The sequence below is a fragment of the Neomonachus schauinslandi genome, chromosome 3 (assembly GCF_002201575.2).
Source record: "Neomonachus schauinslandi chromosome 3, ASM220157v2, whole genome shotgun sequence".
In the NCBI taxonomy this organism is placed as follows: domain Eukaryota; kingdom Metazoa; phylum Chordata; class Mammalia; order Carnivora; family Phocidae; genus Neomonachus; species Neomonachus schauinslandi.
In genome coordinates, this window is record NC_058405.1 from 916,951 (window position 1) to 938,503 (window position 21,553).

Consider the following 21,553-nt stretch of genomic DNA (forward strand, 5'->3'; position numbering starts at 1 on the left):
CTGTGGGTGTGAGGTGGTGTCCTGTGGGTGTGAGGTGGTGTCCTGTGAGTGTGAGGTGTCCTGTGAGTGTGAGGTGGTGTCCTGTGGGTGTGAGGTGTCCTGTGGGTGTGAGGTGTCCTGTGAGTGTGAGGTGTGTGTCCCGTGGGTGAGGTGTGTGTTCCCTGCGAGGTGAGTGTCTTGTAAGCGTGAGACATCCCGTGAGGGGAAGTGTGGTTTCGTCTCCTCACCATCTGAGGGGCGCCCCTGCCCAAGGAGCTGGAAGGGGTGTGGTACAACTGAATATTCCTCTTTGAGAAGCGAGAAGAGCAACGAGCCCTCTCTCGGCATCGGGCCCCGCGCATGTGGAGGCCGTGGCGGCTCCCTAAGTCTCCTCGCACAAGTTGTCCTGAGGAGGCGTCCGCAGGCGGGCGCTGCTGTGAGGGGCCCGCCCAGGCGTGGGTCTCCGAGGTCGGCTCTGTCAGCGGCGCCTCCCCAAAGCACGGGCAGTTTGGGGCTCGGGACCTTCCCTGGGGAGGCACGGGACACATCGAGCGCGCTGTTCACACTGTATTTTCTGAGGCCGAGTTGGGGCGCCCGGTGTGGCAGCGAGGGGGACGCCCCTGGGAGCGGGCGGGCGGCCGGGGCGTCGCAGGAGCGCCGACCGACCAGAGGGAAGCTGTCCTTCAGGCCCGGGGGACCGGACGCCGAGGCCTGCGCCTGCGGGAGCCCCCTGGCCGCACCCGCGCAGGGAGCCTGGGCGCGCGCCCCCCGCAGGGCGGACTCACCGTCCTCTCGGCGTCCTGGAAGATCTCCCTGGCCTCCTCGAAGGAGCAAAGCTCCTCCCTGCACTCCCTCTCCAGGGAGCTGGGCCTCAGCTCCTCCAGGAACAAGTTGGCGCGCCTCTGCCTGCGCAAGACGCCGTGGGCCTCCTCCTGGGTGAGGAAGACTGAGAGATGGGGTCCCGTGAGCCCCGACACCACCGCGCGGCGTGTCCCGCCGAGTCACGGGCGTCAGGGCTTCCTGGCCGGCCACGGCAGCGTGGCCGCTCTGTGTGCGAGCGTGGGGAGTTCCTTCGCTATCTTCTAACGTCACACACTCGTCCCTTCTGGCCTGGTCGCCACCCCACGGAAGGACTCCGAGGCGGGCACGCAGACCTCGCGGGAAGGAGAGCCTGGCCAGTCCGTGACGGCGTCCCCTGCGCCATGAAACGCGACGTTTCAGAAGACGTAATATTAAATGAAATAAGATAATCAAATCACACATACTGTTAATAAAATGTAAAAATGCACATATATATGCAGATGTAACTTAGTGAAAGAATGTACATAAAAAATTAACTTTGGGGATTAAAATTTATTCTGTTTCAAAATGTGTACAATCAACTTCTATAATGAAAATATGCGTCCGCTGCGTCCTAGCAGCTGGGACGTTGTGTGGCAAGTGTTGGGATGACTGCACGGGGGTCCTACCAGGGACTGGGGGGCGGCTCCGCTGGAGGTGAGGCTGCTGCGGCCACGGGGAGGAGCCAGGAGAGGCCTGCCGGGCGCGGTGGCGGGGAGAGGGGTCTCTCGCACCCGGGCCATCCTCCCCAGCTCTCCCCGAGCTCCAGCCCGTCCCGGGGGCTCGCTGTCCCACCGCCCCGCCAACCCGGACCCTCGCTCTGCTTTACCACAGCCTCTCCCTCTTTTTTTTTTTTAAGATTTTATTTATTTATTTGAGAGAGCGAGAATGAGAGAGAGCACATGAGAGGGGGGAGGGTCGGAGGGAGAAGCATCGGCAGGGAGCCCGATGCGGGACTCGATCCAGGGACTCCAGGATCATGACCTGAGCCGAAGGCAGACGCTTAACGACTGAGCCACCCAGGCGCCCCAGCCTCTCCCTCTTGGAAAGCATGTTCCTGGCCTTCCATGGAGATGCTTACACTGACTTCTGTGTCCAGTGTAAGCAAAGCCACCCAGGACCCCTGCTTCGGAGCAGTGCAGGCTCCTCTGGGGCCTTTCTTGGTGGTAGGAGGCCTGCTGATGCTGACCCCCTGACACTCCCTGTCTGGCCGCCGGGGGCCTTCCTGGGTCCTCTTCCCCGGGTCCTCCTCTCCACTCTTTGCTGCCAGCCCTTGACTTTTGATATCCTTCAGGGTTGGGTTTTCTGTTCTAAAGATGCTCCAAGCCAGCCACCCCACTTCCACTTCAGCCCTCCCTCAAACCACCAGAAGCTGCATATGTCCCTGAGCCCCAGGTCTCTAGAGGCCACCTCCCTGCAAACTGAGGGACCCGCATGCACAGCCACCCCGTGGGCCTGGCCTCCCCACCTCCGCCCCACCGGGCCTGCTTTTCCCATCCTCGTCCGGCCTTGGTGAACGGCTCTGCTCCCTCCCAAGAGTATCTGAGCTCTCGCAGCCAGCTCTGCCCTGAGCTCTGTGCACCTGCCCCCACGACCCCAGCTCAGGGGCTTGTGCGTCCTTGGGGCCCCTCTCCAGGCCCTGGCCTGCTGCCTCCTTCCAGCTTCTCACAGTGACCCCGGTAGTTTCTTGCAGGTAGCTGTCCCCCATTTTGCTTATGAGGAACAGGGTGGGTGGGGTTTAGAGCTCACCCAAGGCCACTCAGGTGGGGAATGGGACCAGTTTGAACACCTTGGATTTGAGGTTTCTTTAGGACACCCAGGCAGACATGCAGACTACGTCATCCTAAGAGAGGGCAGGGTGACGGAGACGAGGACACTGAGGTCGGTGACAACCATACGGAGACCGAGGCTGAGGCTGGGAAAGCCCCCGGGGCCCCCGGGGCAGACTGCACCATTGGGGGTGGGCTGTGTGAGAGCAGCTGGGCTGCAAGAGGGGATGGGCAGGGTGGGAGCAAAGCCAGGACTGAGGGGCAGGAGCAAGGGGGAAACTGAGTCCCAGAGGAGAGGTGAGTGCAGCCTGGAGACCCGCGGACTCGGCTTCCGGGAAGGAAGGGCTGTGTCCGGTGGGGAGGCTTCGCAGGAGGGAGTGGGGCAAGGGGGAGAGGCAGCTCCCAGGCCTCGAGGCCGAGGGGACCACCTCTCTGCTTTACAATGACGGCGTTTCGTGGGTGTGTATTCCTGGGGAGCCCGCCTGGTCTGGAAGGAGAGGTTGAGGGAAACCCAAGAACTCAAGGGTTGGGGGGTGCTTACACCCACCGGAGGCGCCCAGAGTGGGGACGTCTACCCTCTCTACCCTCGGAGGACAGCAAATGTGCACCCGACAGCCCTCGGGGGCCAGAGGCAAGTCTGATAATTGTGGGCAATCAGTGAAAGCCGGGCGGGGCGGGGGACGACCCTGGCCAGCACTGTCTTCCTGCCCCGAGGAAGGATAAAGCAGCCCTGCCCTTGCCAGAGCCGAGGTGCTGTCCTTTGGGCACCTGCAGGAATCGGGCCGGCGCCCCGTCCCGTCCCGGGCTAGCTGCTGGTGTGGGACAGTGTCTATCTCGTGACCACGGCTGCCCTGCAGGACCCGCAAGTCTCCAAGGGACCGCTTATAAAGCACGTCCCTCTGTCTCTGTCTTTTGGCCCCTCAGCGCCGTGGTGGCAGGGAGGTGTCTGCGGTCACAGCCGTGTCCCTACCCTGTCCCTGGCACTGGCCGACTGAGAACCAGGAGAGCAGAGTGGGAGGGGGGGCGTCCCAGCCCGCACCCCTGAGCCGGGATCCTGGGTGCAGACCACATGGGAGCCGCCGGCCACGGCCGTGTCCACCACGAGGTGGGCCGTGGGAGGTGTGGGGGTCAGTGGCCGCTCGCACGGGTTTACAGGACCCCTCCACCCTGACATACCTGCGGCCGGAGACCCCTGCAGGCCCAGGAGAAGGCAGAGGAGGACCAGCTCACCTGCCCGGGAAACCATGGTGAGACCGGTGGCGTCACACGGTCTGATGACATTCCGGCGGGGGGTGGCGGGCAAAGTCCTGGCCTCCACGCAGGGCAGAGGGGTGGGGAGGGAGGACTCGCCTCCCAAACCCAGGGGGCGGGGCGGTGCGAGGCGCCTGCCGGGAAGCCCCCGGTCCCTCCAGCACAGCTGTGTCTGCGGAGTGGGGGCTCCTTGGGATCTGCATTGGCCGCGTGCATCTCAAGTGCCGTTGGGAACCCTGAGGCCCCCGGGACTTAGCGCGGCAGCTGGCCTCAGAATGGACGTGGGTGGAAAGCCACGCCACGGTCGTAACCCCGGGGAGAGAGAGGATCTGGGGTGTGGACGTGAGTACGCTCAAGAGGGCTGCCGCGGACACCTAGCCCGGGGGCCTGGCTTCCCGGGTGACCAGAGAGCCTCGTGGGGATGACCAGGAGGAGGGGCGCCTGCCGTCCCGGGCCCAGGCCGCCAGCTGGGGTGACCCTCCGTCCAGGGTTGGCGGGCATGGAGGGCTTTCTCAGGATGCCAGGCTTCCTGTCCGACCAGGACCGTCCTGAGCCCCCGGGCCTGTCGGTTACCCCAACCGGACTGACATGGGAACCCTGAAGCCCCCGGGGGGGCCCCTCCGCTGCGGCCACTGTGACTACAGCACCAGGAATCTGTCCTCTGCCAGTTCTGAAGGCCACAGGTCCTGGAGCCAAGTGTCTGTGGCAGGGCCTTGCTCTCTCCGGAGGCTCGAGGAGGAGACCTGCCTGCCCCTTCCCGCTGGCCCCTGCGTCTGCACCTCGAAGTTCCGTGGGCGGCAGGCGGCTCCTCGTTCGGGGCACCTGCAGACACCGCACTCCCATCCCGGCTTCGGCTGGCACATGGCCTCGCCGCTGGGTGTCCGTGCCCGTCTCCTTACAGAGACACCGTCCGTCCTTGGGTCGGGGCTCCTACTCAGGCTCTCATCTAACCAGCCACAGCAGCAAGGCTTCTGCTGCCGGGCGAGGCTGCGTTCCGGGCTTCTGGGCGATGCAAACATAGGGAAGGCTCTCAGCCCGTGTCCATGCTCCTCTTGAGCGGACTGGGGCTGAGGCTGTTCTCAGAGCAGTGGCGTCTGGTTGCAGACTTGGGGCGACTGGCCGGGAGGTGCAGGAAAGGGACGTTCCTTCTCTGACCGCCCAAAGCTGCGGGGAACAGGATTTCGTGGGCAGCACCTGCCGGGCAGCAGAGGTCCGTGTGGGTTTGGGACACGCGCTGGACTGAGCCCTTGAGTCCAGGGGTGGCGTGGGTCCTCCGGGGAGGTGGGGGACAGCACAGGCCAGTGGGGGATGTGGCCTTCTGTCCATGAAGGACAGCCAAGCGCAGGCAGGGAGTAGTCCTACCCCAGGCCCCGGTCGGTGAGCAGAGGCGGAGTGGGGCAGCCCCAGGGCTTGCTGGCGTCAGAGGGCTGGGCTCAGGGAGCAGGAGCCCCCCCACCCGGACCCTACACCACGGCCACATGGTCCACTGAGCGAGGCAGGCCCAAACAACAGCGCAGGGTTGGGTCTGAGCCTGGGGCCCAGGCCGCGGGTCCGCAGGGGGCTCCCGGGAGGTCAGTGTTTGCTACATCTCTGTTCCGGTCTTTACTTCCAGCCCTTGTGCGATTTGGTTGTGTGGTGTCTTTTAGCAATTATGTGTTGCATCTGGTTTGATCCCCTCCCGACCGGTCGGCTTAGCAAGATTCTGGGGTGTGGGTGAGCGCAGCTCCGACCGGCCTCCGTGACTCCTTGCTTCCGTGGGACACGCCTCCCTCCCCACCACTGTCCCTTCTGCCCCCGGACCCTCCTGGCTCAGAAGCCATCTCTTGGACTCTTGTTCCAACATAGCGATTTCACCGTTTCTTTTGTTATCTTTACACTGTGGACACAATACACGTGTTATTCTATTTCCATCATCTTCTGACAAAATGAAGCGTATGGGACATCGTCTGGGTCAAGCTCAGTGCCTGCCTCATTTCTCATGGGAGCTCGAGGTGCTGGGTGGACGTACCTGAGCACGATAAACACACGGCGCGTGAGGAATTCTGTGCAGACAGCGAGAGGGGCTGATATTTATTCAAACTCCATCCACACAATAAAGAACTCTGATTTTTAAATTTCATTTACATCAGCAGAAAAAAAAAAAAAAAGACCTGAAACAAAACAAGAAGCAGTGACGGGACGGGAGGTTTTAAAGTGCCTTAACGAAGATGGGCCCCCAGCGGTGGTGACGTGGCCGAGGCGGCAGGGGTGGACTCTGGACGAGCAGCGTGCGGAGTAAACTGTCAGACGCGTCACGGTCTCACGACCAGACACCGAGGAAAGCTGCTGGGACGCACTGCAGAGGTGGGCCGGTGGGGGCCTCGTGGGCGGTGGGCGCGGCAGGCGCGGGGCACAGGGAGGGCTGTGAAGTGACAGTTTCCAGCATCGCGGGGGCCGTGGTGCGTCCCTGACACGGGACACCTACGTACACACACCCACATATGCACACGAATAAAAATATCTGCCCCCACCAGATACAGACGGTGTTTCCAAAGAACAGAATTTGTTTCCGAAACACAAAAAGGTAAAACACAGGAGTTTTCTTTCTGGTTCTGCCTCGGTTTCAGTAATGAACTCCTTGCGTTTCCGAGCTCGGGGGGTTTACCGAGTGCGGGAGGTGCCGGCGGGGGCCGCCGGAGGCTGGCGCTTCCACCCAGCCCGCGTGGGTAGCGCTCGCTCAGAGGGTACCCCACAAAAACCGCATCTTTACTTATTCTTTAAAAACAATAAAAAATCCTAATTCAGTGAAGCTAGGTAAAAAAATCAAGTTCCATTTTTTTTTGTAGAAAAGAAGCTAAATATTTTAAATTATAGTTTAAATTTTCTTTTGAAAATTAACCTACACAGATAAGGGACTCTCCTTGGTTTCCACTGCCTCTGTTTGTAGAAACGCTGCTGGATTTTATCAGGGGACGTGTGTTCACCCGCCTGTGGCCAGGCGGGCCTTGGCGAGGGCTTCCGTCCCCACGAGAGCCCCCAAATCTCCCAGCAGTATAAACAACGTGCTGTCGTGTAAACCCCGGTAACAGAAAATAGTTTTGTATCAAATACAGTATCAAATTGTCATTTCATGTAAACACAGTGATTCTTGGTAAAGATTAGCGGCCAGAGTACCACAAAAAATGGCCATGGAATTAATCCCTGCTTTAAAAAAAACTTGTAAAAGACAAAACAGGCCCCCCACCAAGCTGCTGGGTCAGTGGACTCGTCACTCCCACGACATGCCTATGCCTGCAGGAAGCACCAGCCCAGAAATGCCCGGAACCACGCAGAGCGGCTGGGATGGGCTCCTCGCGGCGGCCTGGTGCCCTCGGTCCATCCTGGTTTTCCCGGAAAGCTCAGTGTACCTCGGTCTTCGTGCAACTGGCTTCTGCACCCTCATCGGGGGTGGTCCTGGCGTGGAGGCCGCAGGGCAGAATCTTCCAGAACCTTCCCTCTGCGGGCCCCTGCGTCTGCACCTTGAGGTTCCGTGGGCGGCAGGCGGCTCCTCGTTGGGGTCTTGTCCGGGTCCTCCTTCCCCAGGCTCTTAGAGCACCGTCCCCTCACCAAACTAAGCAAGCCCAAGCAAAGGAAAACTTAGAGGCTCGCAGGCCGCACGGCCTCCTGCGGGGCCCGGCGCTACCCCTGGAGGTCTGAGAGGGGGGCCCCACAGCTCTCGCTGCAGCTGGAGGAGGTGCTCAGCAGGGCGGACCCCGCACTGGACTCTGCGGGAAAACCAGGCAAGAACGGCTGCGGCTGCGTGTCTGCACGCTCAAGCTCACGGCTGTGGAACCCCGCGGGCTCGGGGCGCGGCCCGCGTGGGCCGGGGGTCTTACCTGAGCTGCTCAGGCACTGAGCCGAGCCGGACGTGCTGAGGAGCATGGACAGACTGCTGGCCGGCACCCAGCTCTCCTTGCTGGAGGTCAGGTTCCTGACATACCTGAAAGGGGCGTGGGCCGTCAGGGCTCCAGCCATGTGCCCCCCGCCCCACCCAGGCATCCTGGGCCTGAGCCCACTGCAGGCATCTTACCAAAGGCCCTCGTCGCCCTCGTGGACCACCTCCACCACGTCCCCACTTCTCACGGCAAGCGCGTCGGGGCTTTCCTTCTCGTCGCCCGTCACGACCGTGTACTTTCCTGGGACCTGGTGGCGGAGGAGGTGGCGCATCAAAGGGCACAGTCCGCGGCCCCCACACCGAGCGAGGCCGCAGCGGCTGTCCGCCGCAGCCAAGGACCCAGGGGGGCGTCCAGCAACAGGAGAAGGACAACGAGCATTTCATCAGGGCCCTGCTGTTTGTGGGGCTTTTGATGGGACTGTCACCTTAAATGGGAAGAGCTCCTGGTCGTAAGAAGATGCCAAGTCTCTCACTGCCACCGTGTTAAAAACCCAACCAACCGGTATAGTGCCCCTGGCTCACGGCTGGTGGTCCGGCCTCAAACACAGCCCTCCGCCCCAGGACCTCGGCACCTGCCGTTCCCTCCTCATGGCACGACCTCCCCTTCCTTGGCTCCCATCCTCACCTAACACGCCCGCCTGTATTTGACCACCTTTTGTTTCCCTGTGAGAGTGGAGACTGTGTCTTTTGTCCTCTGCTCTGTTTGGTGTCTAGACTGCCTGGCACCCAGTGTCTGCTCAGCACGTTCACACGGACGAAGCGCTGCCATGTGGAGCCCTGGAGCGTGGACCAGGACAGCGCCAAGTGTGCCCTAAGTATCTGTCAGCGTAACCCCACTCTGATGGTTCATGCGTAAATGGCTTCTCCTTGCAGCTTGTGTTAAAGAAAGGGCCTGTTGGGCGCCTGGGTGGCTCAGTCGGTTAAGCGACTGCCTTCGGCTCAGGCCATGATCCTGGAGTCCCGGGATCGAGTCCTGCATCGGGCTCCCTGCTCGGCAGGGAGTCTGCTTCTCCCTCTGACCCTCCCCACTCTCAAGTGCTTGCTCTCTCTCCTTCTCTCTCTCTCAAATAAATAAATAAAATCTTTAAAAAAATAAAAAAAAGAAAGGGCCTGTTTAGACCCCAAATCCGCGTTCGAACAGTTGAGTTCTCCAAAAAGTGAGGGAGAGCCGTACACACAGCTTTGCGGATGGTCCTAAGGGCATCCTCCTTGTCTGGAGGGCAGATCAGGTGTGTGCGAGAGAGCCCGTCTGCTGGGAGCCTGACGGTGGAGGAGGGTGGGCACACAGCCACGGCACCACCACGGTCGCACTCTGGAGCTCTCCCACCCAGGAGCCCGCAGTGCCGGGCTGACCGCCCCGGGGGACCCAAGGTTACCGGCTTCCTGGGGCCCACTCTGCCTTCCTCCTCTGCGTCTGAGGAATTAATCAGCTCTTCGGCACTGGACCAGCCGTCGTTGTCCTCAGGGGCCTCCAAGGGCTGAGACGTTTTGCTCCAGCCTGAGAGAGAACAGACTCCAGTGAGGACCACCCTCAACCGCAAGCCTGTCTGAAGGTGGTCCGCACAATTCCCGCCACCCTGCAACGTGCGCCCGGAGGGGCCTGCCCCCCGGAGCGGGACACACGGCGGACTTCCAGAACGCCTGCTGACACACGTGTCCCCACTGTGCACCGTCCGGGGAGGCCCCGAGCACCGGCGAGCGTCGCCAGCCCAGCCCAGGGGAGGCAGCGAAGCCAGCCCTCAGGGAGGTGATCCCGCAGGCTCTGCCGCGATGCCCTGGAGACCCGGGGAGCACAGAGCCCTGAATGTCACCAGTCGGAGACGCCACTACCCATCCGTGTTGGAGCAAACAGCCCCAGCGGGAAGGGGTTTGCAATTAGCGCCTGGAGCTCGCACACGCATCACGCCGCCTGGAGGAGCGCTGCTCACAGCAGCAGCGGAGGCGAGCGGTGCGCGCCCCGTGTCGGCACCGTCCTGGCCCATGAGGGCGGGGCCCCGTGACCCTCACGGCACAGACCAGCAGACGCCGCACGCAGACCCGAGCCACGCCTCTGCACTTCCGGGGCCACAGAGTGCGGCTGGGCCAGCACGTGTGGGGAGAGAACTTGTGGGGACTTTATGAAATGTGCTCATGTCCCCTCATCAGTGTTTCCCCTGCCTGCAGCCCCAAAGAATAACATCTGTATTTCCCATTTGCAGGAAATTTTGGGAAGAACGCGAGCGAGGGGAGATGGGGGGCGACGGATTCCCGATTCTGAACACCATAAACGCCAACAGTAACGTGAGAGGCGGGAGCCCACTCCTGTGGCATGAGAACCACGGGCACCGCCTGGGGTCGGTGGGAAGACCGCGCGCGGGCTGTGGGCTTGGCGTGCCAGTTCCAGATCCCATGTGGCCTGGGCAAGTGTGCTTTCCCCGAGGACGAAGGGCTCGCTCCCTCTGTGAGGCAAGCTGCCGGACAGGCCCGTCCCCGAGGCCTGTGGTGTTCCAAGTTGGCCATGAAACGCTTGCTAAAGGGACACTAGGCGTCTCGTCTTCATAGGAAGGGAGCTGGGGCCTAGAGCTCCCCATCAGCCAGCAGTGCTGAGCCCGGAAAGAAGAGTGTGAGAGCCACAGAGGCCTCTGGAGCCCCGGACCCCACTCCACACCAGCAGGCCCAGCATCGGAGAGCCCCTGAACCCGGCCTTCTCAGGGCTGGGCCGCAGGGCGAGTGGCGGGGGGCTGGTGTCTGTGCAGGGATGGGGCACTGGGGTTTCCTGCTGCAAACCACCCAGCCTAGCCCCCTCGCTCGTCTGGGGGTGTGCACAGCATGGCAAAGGCAGATGGGGGGGCCTTGGGGCCCCAGTGCCAGGCGGCCTGGCTGGAGGGTCTCCTGCTGCAGCCCACCACCACACATGGGGCTCCCGGCCACACAGAGGCAGACGTGGGCCTGTGGTGCTCCCCTCTCTGCCCCGGGGCCTCGCGGAAAGCCTCTCTACCAGGCTCAAGCAGCTGCCCGCGTTAAAACCACGTTCAAACAAGGGCGTTAGCAAGGTACCGAGGCCCAATGCACGTGAGGTACCAACTGGGGGATGAGGAGACACGTGTTTGGAACCGGACGGCACCCCTCAATCTACGCAGATGCTGGCGAGTTTGTAGGACATGACGCCAACACGACCGTGAACGTGGTCCCCTCTATTCTCTGCAAAATCGTCCCTGATATTGACACTGAGTAAAACGATGGGCAGATGAAGCTTCTCGGGGGGCAAGCATGTAAGCGTTTGTGAGAGGGCCCAGGAGGCTGGTGGCTCGATGTGGTCAGCCACAGAGCGGGCAACGGGGAGCAGAGGAGTTGGAGGGGAGGGGGACTGGCGGTGGGGCCCCAGGTGCCACGCTCAGGTCCCGTCTATGGTGACCTGCGAAGCCGCCTCATTTTCCTATCACAGGCGAGGACACACAACTTGGCTGAAAGGCGGTAGGAACTGCGGGCAAGTGGCCACAGGCGGGGCTCAGGCCCCTTCACCAGCTTCCTGCACGAGGGACGTCAGCCAGGGCAATGCTCAGACGTCTCCAGGTCTTAAGTAGAAAACAAGGCTGTCAATGGAGAAGTGACCCCTGTCCCAGGCCCTGGGACCTCAGCGGCAGCCCCTGGATGCTGTCCACCCACATGAAGGCTGTGGGAAGCCCCTGGCCTCCGAGCTGGTCACGCGGGGGCAGGCGGAGAGCTGCCGTCTGGGTCCCGGGCACACAGACCTGTGCTCAAGGCCGAGTGTGCTGGGTGACCTCTGGATGGTCCTGGGGTGGGGGGGCGTGAGATCAACTGCACCCCTTGGGAACCTTCACAATTACTGGAAAATTCAAGAGGATTCAAAGTGAATCCCTCCCTGCAAACTTCAGACCCTCAGCCTTGGCCCAGGGAGGGGGGTCTTTGGATTTTGGGGGGGACATGCTTTACCCTCGTGATATGAGGGGCAGAAGGTAGAAGGCCTGAGGTCCAGTACAGAGCTTGGCCCCACCTGTCTGTACAGCCCGTCATCCTCCCATGAAATGGGGGGTCGGCAGGACCCCATTGGTGGCTACCTTCTGTGCTTCCAACAAGAAGCTTCGGGACAACCGGCGCCGCCGGGGCGAGGCTGGTGCTGCAGGGGCCCGAGGACGGGGTGCCCCACAGCCTGCCACGGCTGCCGTGACAGCCCACCCCAGCCCGCGTGCTGGCCGGGCGCCAGCAGCCTCTAACGGGTGGCCCCGGTGCTTCTGCAGGTTCTGGGCAGAGCCGGTGCGAGTCCAGCTGAGACGGGTCCGTCATCACGGTATGTCGCCAGAGCATCATGCTTTTGGAGGAAACAGTGAATCTGCCCCTGGCTGGGAGAGACCTATTTTGTTTTGTGTTTCAGTGGCGACGAAGGGCAAGACAGTGTCCCTAACCGGACGGGTAAACGGAGGTCCGGCTACGTTCAGAAGGTGGAGCCACTCTACCTCGTAAACCAAAAGGCGTTGGGTCGCTCTTTACTTCGTGTCGCTTAGCTTTTTTGTCAGGGCTGGTAGGAGAAGCTGCAGAAGGAGGAAGAGGCAAAAATACGTGAGGACCTGCGTGCAGGGCGCAGGGGGAGGCGAGAGGAGCAGTGTTCACGCTGGGAGGGGACACAGACCCCCAGCGGGCTCATCGTCACTGTGCAGAGTAGCTGCCTGTGAGCAGAACGAAGCTAGCGGACGTCCCTCGCGCGGGGGACAGGAGAGGCCCCGGAGAGCAGGAGGGGAGGCGGTGCCCGCGTCCTAGGGGCCACGTGGAGGCACGTTAACTCTGCACAGAAGGACGCGTGGGACGCACACTTGCCGTGCTCATTAGCCAACTGTAGAGCTCCAGGACGTGTCCTTTTTTTTTTTTTTTTGGAAGTTTGAGGCCAGCTTAACACTACTTTACAAATTGAAACAAAATTGAAACCAAAACCCTCCAGTTTTCTGGACCAGTGAAAACTGGCTTTTAGTTTCAGGCAGGGAGTCCAGTGCTTGCTCCCTGAGCTACTTCCGTGAGCGCCCCTCCACACGGCTCACCGCCAAGCAGCACTGAAAGGCGGCCCAGCTCTCGGAGATGTCCGTGCAAGGGACCCTCTAGGCACCCTGTGCCTAACGACCGCCCCTCAGGGGCAGGCGACACCAGCTGGCGCGCCGTGGGGAGCAGGACACCTGCGGGGGCCGAACAGGACAGAGCAGGAAAGGGGCGGGGGGCGTGGGGGGCGCCGCCCCGAGAAAACCAAGAAAAGCAATGACACTCCGGTTTCTGAGCGAGCCTTCGCTGGAAAAGCCAGCTTGCGCCTTGTCAAACCAAAGGCCCCGCCGAGGGAACCCGGCCGCGCGTCCCACAGACACACCAGCACGAGGACACGCGGTTCGGTGGGGAGCGCGCAGCAGCCGCCCACACAGATGAGCACCACACGAATGGATGACAGACAGGCCACCACGGTGAGGGACACATCCACGGCATGGATTTTAGGTGGGTGCCTTTTACCTTTCTGACCTTTGAGGTTAGCAAAGCCCTGCAGAGTAAAGCGCTTTCTGGAAAGCGCGGAGCTTTCTGAGGTAGAGCTAGTGACCGTGTCATCTACAAAGGAAGAGAGAGGGATGGTGTGGGGCGCTCGGGGCACACGTCCGGTCACGCGGGCTCTCCTCCGGGCACCCCGGCCGCCAGGAAGGGCGCGTCTCTGGGAGGTCCTGGCACACCGTGCAGGCAGCGGTCTGTGCGTCCCGGACACGCCTGCTCACAGACACCGTGACGCAGCTCCTGGCGCAGACACCCACCTCTGCCCTTCTCGGGGGGCTTCGGCAACGACGTGGGGCTCACGTATCCTTCCAGGCTCAGGGGGTCAGTTTTCCTTTCTTCCAACTTCTTGATGTTCCTCGTGCTCCCTTTCGAGGGACTAATGACGTCACACACCCCGGAAAAAGAAGGAGAAGTAGAACGTTGCGGGTTAGTGTTTCAAGTCCTCCCTGAGGATCCAAGGCTGCGCCGCCCCTGGGGCCCCACCGGGTCCTTCAAGCCCTTCCGGGTTCCCGGGGGCAGAACCACACGAGAACAAACCCCACATGCTGGGTGCGAATAGGAGGTGGGGGTTTCTCTGAGTTCAGGGGGCGGTCTTTCTCTTTTCAAAGTGTTGTTCTGCGGATCATTTCCCTGGACCATAGCCTGTCCCACCGAGGGTCAGAGGTGGCTCACAGCAGAAACAGGAGAAATAGTCACAAGGCCGCGTGAACGCGTACAGTAACGGGAAAGCTGAGGGCAGAGAAGGCACGACGAAGCCAGGGGAGGATGAGGCCGGCGTGTCGGGCTCTGCACCTCGGCCCCCACGGCCCCTGTCCCTGTCCGAGGCGCCATCGTCGCGGAAACATGGCGGCTGTCACGCGCGCCAGCCGCACGTCCTGTGCTGACTTAACAGGAAATGACCCACAGACGGAAATCAGAGACGGTTAAGAGCTGGCCTCTGCCCGGGGTGGGGCCAGAGACCCCGTCCCTGAAGCTGGCCCGCGGGGACGGACCCCCCGCACGCAACGCCAGGGGGCGCTCCCGGGCCCTGCCGGCACACCTGGGGTGACCCAAACCCCAGTAAGGAGAGGCGGGTCACCGGCCGCGTGCAGACCCGCGCCTGTCCCCGGCTGGAGGCGCTCACCTTGTGCTGGGCGGCGCGGGCAGAGGCAGGCTCTGGGACTGCTCGAGCGCTCTGTGCTGGCTGGCTTCTGCAGGGAGGGAACAGCCCCACTCACCAAATTTACCCCTCACCCTGCAGCACCGCCGAGAGCTCAGAATTTGGGGGGCGCTCTGGACGTGCGCAAAAATGCGCCTGGAGCCAAAGCCAAGAGCAGCTCGTGGCCGCAGCGGCTCTTACCTCGGCAGGCTTGCAGCTGGCTGGTCAGCACCTTGCGGATCTCACTCACCCACGCAGCTTTGATTTCAGGGCTCGGTGCCTGAGGCCGGGAAGGAATGCCAGGAGGTGAGAACGCACGTTCCCTAAAGACACTGCTTTTCCTTTTACTCCTGAAGCTTCTGCGGACCACTTGGGAACGGACCGTGGGAGCACTGCCCGGGAGAAAGGAGGCGATGGACGGTCCCCTTGCCTCGGGACTGCACCATGGGCACGGCACAGAGGGAGGGCCTGTGGGCCACACGGGCGGCGGGCTGACCGCCCGGCCTCCCCCGCCACACCCTCGCTGGCGTCGGACTCAGTGGAAACCTGGGGCACAAACCGCCCTTTGGGAGCACGTCTCTCCGGGAAGTGGTCCATGGCATCGTTTTATGACGAGGAAGACAGGAGAAGCTCCCAGGGCGCGAGCGGCGCGAGCCACTGTCCTGCCTCGGTACCGCGCGTGCGGCCAGAGGGCAGTGACAGCTGGGCTCTGGAGGCGGGGCCGGCAGAAAGCCAGAGTGCCGGCCGCCGTCCCCAAGCTCCTGGGGGCTGGTGCCCGAGCCGGAGCCGGGCACCATCTCTGCGGGCCTGCCGTGCTGCTGGGCACGCCGGGGCAGGGTGCCGCGGCCACCGCATCCCCCGGGGCTGCCCCCGTGTCTGAACATGGAGGGCAACCCGAAGAGGCCTGCCCTGAGTGCTGGCCGACCCGATCACAGGCCCCAGGGCCGGGTCACGTGGGCTCAGGGCGCACTCGCAGTCCTCCTACCTCCTGCCCTCACCAGCGCGGCCGAGAGGGCCAGGACAGCCTGGCCACGTGTGTAACACACGAGCCCGTGTTCCCGGCCACGCCCTTTGTGCACCCTAACTGTGGGTTCCCCATACTTCCTCCTGGGTCCAGCTCAGGGCAGCCCCCCACAAGGCCTCTGGGAGATAAGGCTCCACGGAAGCTTCCAGACGCCTGCCCTCGCCGGAGAGGCCCGACAAGCCCCTGACGCCTGGCCTGGGAGAACGCGGGGGCCCCACCTGTATGATGTACACCTCCTCCCTGGCGTTGTACCAGATCTCAAACTTCCTCACGTCGCCCTTCACGTTCTCTGTTATGCCGACGGCCGCCATCTGACCACGCAAAGCAGGGAGACAGACGTTCGTTATGTGTGACATGAGAGCACGCCACCCTCCCGCCTTTGAAAGGGGTCGGAGCATCCTCCAGATGCTGGAGGTGGTTTTGGGGTGGGGGCTGAGGCCGTGAGGGGGCCCGGACTCCCGCACCCAAAGACACGAGTGGCCTGCGCCAGAAGCCGGGCGGTGTGGCGCGGCTGCTAGGACCTTGACCGCTGGCCCTCTCCCCTCCGCAGGGCCAGCGGCTGTAGGGAGGAAGCCTCACTCACGTTCAGGGACTGCTTGTAGCTGTAGGAAGGGGCCTTCTCGTATCCCTCCCCGTTCTCCTCCCTCTTCTTGCAGAAGAGCACAGCCTTCTCGTGCAGGAAGAGGTGTCGCTGCATGGGCTTGAACCTGGCCAGGTCCTTCACCTTGGTGTGGCCCTTCTTGTGGTCCGTCCAGACGCTGAAGGAGCCCTGCATCAGCAGCTTCCCCAGGTCACTCAGGTTCCCCTAAGCCCAGAATGAACGTGGGGACTTATACACACGTTGCCAGGAAAGCAGCCCCCCTTGGAGGGCTGCGTCCTGTAGGACCCCCGCTCCATAACGCTTGGGAAAAGGCAGAACTGTGGAGACAGGTGAGGGGTCGGGGATGGCCAGGGGCTGGGGGAGGGTGAGCAGGTGGAGCACGGGGGCTTTCGAGCAGTGAAACTCTGTCTGACACCGTCCTGGTGGACACAGGGTGTTCCACGTCTGTCCAAACCCATGGGAGGCACATCCTGGACTCTGGGTGGAGATGATGAAACAGCGGAGGCTCATCCCTGTGACAAAGGTCCCACCTGCTGGGTGTGGGGAACGGGGGGGGGCTGTGATGGGGGCGCAGGGGCGTGGGGGAGGTCCTCGTGCCTTCCCTTATCCTTCTGCAAACCTAACACTGCTCTAAAAATAAAGCCTGTTAAATTCAGAAGAACAGGGCGGGCGCAAATTGACTTACAGAGAAGCAACAAAACTGACCTAATTCGGGCACAGGAGGAAAAAGCAGAGTTTGACCTTCACGCTCGCTTGTCCCCTGTCCCCAACCCACAAGCTGCGGCGAACACAGATCGGCTCTGAGCACCGCCGCCCTCAGGGCTCCTGCACTGACAGGCCACTCGGAGGGGTGAAGGCTCCCTGCAGTCGGGGGCACGCCCCGAGCTGGCGGTCCGTTCGCCCTGGGCCCGCCCCAGACACCAGTTGGAACTGGGTTCCTGCCAGATTGCAGGGACATGCACGCACACAGATGCTCCCCGCACAGCTCTGCACGGATGGCAGGCGGACCGTCACCAGGCTCGTCGGCGGGAGGGGGAAGCCCTTACGTCGTAGCCGGTGATGGCGATCAGGTGCATGGAGTCATTCACAGCCTTGAGGATGCCCAGGATGGAGCTCAGTGCCTCCTGCAGGTCCTCGGCCCCCTCGCAGCTCTTGCTGTATTTTAGCATCTCCTGGGGGACGAGGATGCCTTCACACATCCGTGGGACACGGGACTCCCCGCTCCGGCCCTGGGCACCTGCGTGGACCCTCAGGACACATAGCGTGGCTCCCTGCGTGGCCGGGGAGGTCCAGGATGCCACCCCCCACAGCCTGCCTGTCCCAACGGTCCTGCCTGGTGCTGCAGACAGGGACATCCCCTGAGCAACGGTCCTGCCTGGTGCTGCAGACAGGGACATCCCCTGAGCCAGACGCTCGGCCAGGCCTCCCCAGGGCGGGCGCCCCTCCTGCAGCTCACGTCTTCCCACTCCTAGACCTGTTATTCTTTCCTTTCGAACCTGACACCCCCAAACCCGTGATGGCTAAAGGCATCTGCGGGTCCACTGGCTCACTCACTCTGGCCCGAAAAGGAAGCTGGACACAGGCAGCCTTGTAGGGAGGACCGCGTGTGGGCGCATGGCCTGGGGTGTATGCGTGGAGACGTCTGGAGCACGTGCTCCGCGGGGCAGGTCTGCCCAACTGTTTGCCCCTGTGTCCACAGCCCCCCAACAATGGCCAGCACACAGTAGGTGCTCCACAAAGGTCTGTGAAGAGCCAGGGCCCTCGCAGAGGGGCTGGGACCGCGGCGCTCTGGGGTGGCCGGGGCAGCTGCAGGTGGGGGGCTGCGAGGCCGCGGTGGGGGCAGGCAGCTCACCTTGAGCAGCAGTTGGTACTTGGTGATTCTCTGGACCGGTTTCAGCAGGTAGGAGTCCAGACTCAGCTTGTGGTCCAGCTTCCTCTGACATTCCTGCAAACCCAGAGCCCGCCCGTTGGGACCGTCTCCATCCCTGTGTGTGAGGGCGGCAGCGGGGGAGGCCGCGCGCTCACGGGGGGCTCCCCCAAACACACCTGAAAGAATGGGCAGTCAGAACACTGTCTCCACAGGCTCTCGGAGCGCGGCTTGTTCTGACAATACTTCTCGTAGATCTGGAACTCCTCCATCTGACCCGGGGACAGAGCACGTCACAGGGCGCACCCGTCCCCGCCTCCACCTCCACCTCCCATGCCGCGTCGCAAGCCCACCAGGGTTCGCTTCGGAGCTGCGTTAGTCCCTCCTTCACACAGACTAGCACCACACAGCTGGCTTTTTGCCGTGAGAACAACAGACTAAAAACAGCGGCTGACCTTCTAACGAAAGAGCCTGCAGAGCTTGGTGCTCAAACATGCGTGTGCACGGAGCTGCCCGGGGGTTTTTTAACACAGAACCCCCTGGAGGTTCTGAGTCGGCAGGTGTGGGGAGGGACCTGAGAACCTGCATTTCCAGTAAGATCCCAGGATGCTGATGCTGCTGGCCAGGGCACCCACTTTGAGAACCACGGACCTCCAGCAGGAGCCCCCCTCCACTCTCAAACAGCGCCGAGGAGGTCACCAGCGACCAGACCAAGTCGGAGCAGAAATACAGGTCCTCCTCCTTCCTTCTGCCTCTCGACCCCAGTTCACGCTGACGTGTCTCGACCTCTACATTATCGTATCATGAAAATGACTTGAGCTCAGCTACACTGTCCGTGTCGCCCAGCTCACAGTGTATCCGGACGGGCCTGAGAGGAACACCCCGTCCTGCTCCCACCGCTTCTCCCGGCCCGGAAGGAGCTGGACATCGGCCGGGTCAAAGACGAGAAAAGGAAGGCGACCCGTCCCAGGCCCGCTCGCGCGGGAGGGCTGGTGGCCGGGCCAAGACCAGACACAGGCACCAGCTCGAGGAAGGTCAGCTAAGTTCAGCTGCACAAAGTCTGCCGTGTGCTGTTGAGACAGACGCTTTCTAAGTCTGGCGCTTCTGAACCAGCTACTGGGCTTTAGATAAAGCCCTACCTCAGGCAGACCGGGAACACCTGCCCTTCGTGATTTCAGTGGGCTAGAAGGAGACTGTGATAGGGTTTAAAGTCATGATTGTTTCATGCAGTAATTTTAACAAGGTAGGCACGGCAAGGTGCACATTGAAAAAACACATACCCGTTCCAGGAAACACCTTCCAACCAGCTCTGGGCAGCCTGCGTAGTCTTCCAGCTCCCTCAGGAATATTCTAGACAGAGAAAGTGCGCCTGAGGTCACGTGAATAGCAACCCGGAGGAGACGCCGGTCACAGATGAACAGATGTTATTTCCCAGGTCACATTTATTTCTGACTCTGGACAGTCAGGAGACTGTGAGCGGGGCCCTGCAGCGCAGGCCGGGCTCTCCTGGGGGCCCGGCTGCAGCAAACTCGGGTTTAAGCAGACCTGGCCCCTTCGTGGGTCCCTTCAGGTCGCTGGTGTTGGCGTTCACCAGCAGAAGTTAGGACTGCTGCTTTCTGCACGCCGGACGGGGACGAGGAGGCAGACAGAAGCCGGTGCAGCTGTGAGAGACCCGCCCAGACCCATCGAGCTCCGCAGGGGTCAATCCTGCCTCGAGGGAGAGCTCCCTGGGGTCAGTTCACAAGCACTGAGGCCTGGCCCAAGCCGAGGATGCTGAGGGACCAGGCTACCTGACCTGTGCCCCCTCCGTGGAAAGGGAGCGGTCCGGGGGGTCCGGCGGCACACCGGTGCCTCCTCCGTAGGCAAGTGGGTGACCAAGGCTGAAAGGAGTCCCAAGCGCCCCCACAAGCCCAGGGGAGGCTTTCTCAGGACGCACAGGCCTGTGCTGTCTGTCTGACTGCCGCCCATGCGTCCTGCGTCCACCCCCTCATGTCCTTGCCCACGAGCTCCCGCAAACTGCAGCGAGGAGCCAAGGGTGGGGGACGGCCGTGGGAGCATCGTTCGTACTTCCCCCAAAGCCACGGCGACCACAGACGGTGCTCGTGGAGGGAGAAGAGGCAGGAGAGGGACGTCTGCAGCTGCCTCCTTTGGAAGGACGAGCTTGGGGACAAAATAGGCCTTGCTGAGTGGTGTGGCTTTGGTGCCACCCCAAAGGGCCAAACACACACACTGAGCGGGACTGGTCGCTGCTGGCCTGGCAGGCGTGGGGGGCGCTCCTACGTCCTCAAAGCCCAGGTACTTCCCAGCACACCTGTAATGGCCTGGCCGGCACCTCCCCGCTGAGCCCACTGCCCCACAGCAGTCCCTGAGAGCCTGTCCCCTGAGAGGAGGAAGGATGCTCTCCACCCACAGACCATAGCCCGGGGCCCGCATGTGGTCTGGCTCCCTGCAGGCCGCTGTCTCAGAGGCAGACCCCACCGGACAGGTGCAGTCAGAGGAGGGCCTGACCTGTTATGAAAGTGGTAAATCTCTTCCATGTTTCCGAAGAGAATGTCCTTCTTGTTTTGGAGGCCCGGTGACACGAGGTGCGCCATGAGCGGATTATCCAGCTCAGCAGCATAGCCCTGCGGAGGCAGGGAGAGGTTGGGAGGCACGCCGGGTTCTGTAACAGGCTCCGTGGGCTGCCAGCAGGTAGGTGACGCCTCTCAGGGTTTAGAAAGTGAATCCACCCTTACTTATTCACTGACCGTTTCTGAGATGACCACCCAGAAAACAAGCACTGAAAAACGTCAGTCAACTACAGATGGCACCATTTTTAGGAGTTGTGTTGGGGGGGGAGTTCCATCCTCTCCCTTTCAACCTCTTAAAACTCATATAACTGGTATGAAGGAGAAAAATGTTATGTATACACCTTGATGAATCATTCAAATGTCTACATCCCTGTAACCACCACCCAGACCAAGATCCAGAACATTCCGGTGCCCACAAGCCCCTGCCTTCCTGGCAACAGCCCCCGAGGCCTCCACTCTGCTCCTCAACCCAGACCGGGTGGCTCAGCTGTTCCTGCAAGGGAATTGCACACGGTCCTCCTCCTGCTCCTGCCATGCTCTGGGGTCAGCCATGCTCTCGGGGTCAGCCACGCTCCGGGTCAGCCACGTTCCCGGGGTCAGCCACACTCCGCGGTCAGCCATGCTCCCCGGGTCAGCCACGCTCTGGTGTCGGCCACGCTCCGTGGTCAGCCACAATCCGTGGTCAGCCACACTCCCCGGGCCAGCCACACTCCGTGGTCAGCCACGCTCCTGGGATCAGCCACACTCTGTGGTCAGCCACGCTCCCGGGGTCAGCCACACTCTGGGTCAGCCACGTTCCCAGGGTCAGTCACCCTCAGGGTCAGCCACGCTCCCAGGTCAGCCACACTCTGGGTCAGCCACGTTCCTGGGGTCAGCCACGCTCAGGGTCAGCCACACTCTGGGTCAGCCACGTTCCCAGGGTCAGCCACACTTGGGGTCAGCCACACTCCAGGGTGAGCCACGCTCCCAGGGTCAGCCACACTCTCGGGGTCAGCCACATTCCCGGGGTCAGCCACGCTTGGGGTCAGCCACACTCCGGATCAGCCACGTTCCCGGGGTCAGCCACACTCTCGGGGTCAGCCAC

General features: G+C 62.2%; 2 protein-coding genes across 5 annotated transcripts in view; both read right to left on the bottom strand.

Moving 5' to 3' along the window:
* The window catches only part of F7 (coagulation factor VII), an 11,127-nt gene extending 7,234 nt beyond the window's left edge, over nt 1–3,893 (bottom strand). Inside the window, exons 1-4 of one of the 3 annotated variants that reach the window (XM_044913130.1) lie at nt 3,755–3,834; nt 2,019–2,044; nt 1,882–1,895; nt 765–944 (exon numbers count right to left, since the gene is read on the bottom strand). In XM_044913130.1, the coding sequence (XP_044769065.1) occupies nt 765–944; nt 1,882–1,895; nt 2,019–2,044; nt 3,755–3,834 (300 nt within the window). Of the gene's footprint in view, nt 1–764; nt 945–1,881; nt 1,896–2,018; nt 2,045–3,754 lie in introns of all 3 variants that reach the window. The other 2 variants (XM_044913131.1, XM_044913132.1) reach the window with 2 other exon arrangements.
* A 2,020-nt stretch (nt 3,894–5,913) lies between these two features.
* Nucleotides 5,914–21,553, bottom strand: part of MCF2L (MCF.2 cell line derived transforming sequence like) — a 101,576-nt gene continuing 85,936 nt past the window's right edge. Inside the window, exons 16-30 of one of the 2 annotated variants that reach the window (XM_044913499.1) lie at nt 20,408–20,523; nt 19,180–19,249; nt 18,079–18,171; nt 17,885–17,977; nt 17,079–17,204; nt 16,015–16,236; nt 15,650–15,742; nt 14,609–14,687; nt 14,393–14,459; nt 13,527–13,645; nt 12,207–12,281; nt 9,129–9,250; nt 7,888–8,000; nt 7,694–7,797; nt 5,914–7,582 (exon numbers count right to left, since the gene is read on the bottom strand). In XM_044913499.1, the coding sequence (XP_044769434.1) occupies nt 7,497–7,582; nt 7,694–7,797; nt 7,888–8,000; nt 9,129–9,250; nt 12,207–12,281; nt 13,527–13,645; nt 14,393–14,459; nt 14,609–14,687; nt 15,650–15,742; nt 16,015–16,236; nt 17,079–17,204; nt 17,885–17,977; nt 18,079–18,171; nt 19,180–19,249; nt 20,408–20,523 (1,578 nt within the window). In that variant the 3' untranslated portion in view covers nt 5,914–7,496. The remainder of the gene's footprint in view (nt 7,583–7,693; nt 7,798–7,887; nt 8,001–9,128; nt 9,251–12,206; nt 12,282–13,526; nt 13,646–14,392; nt 14,460–14,608; nt 14,688–15,649; nt 15,743–16,014; nt 16,237–17,078; nt 17,205–17,884; nt 17,978–18,078; nt 18,172–19,179; nt 19,250–20,407; nt 20,524–21,553) is intronic. The other variant, XM_044913498.1, reaches the window with a different exon arrangement.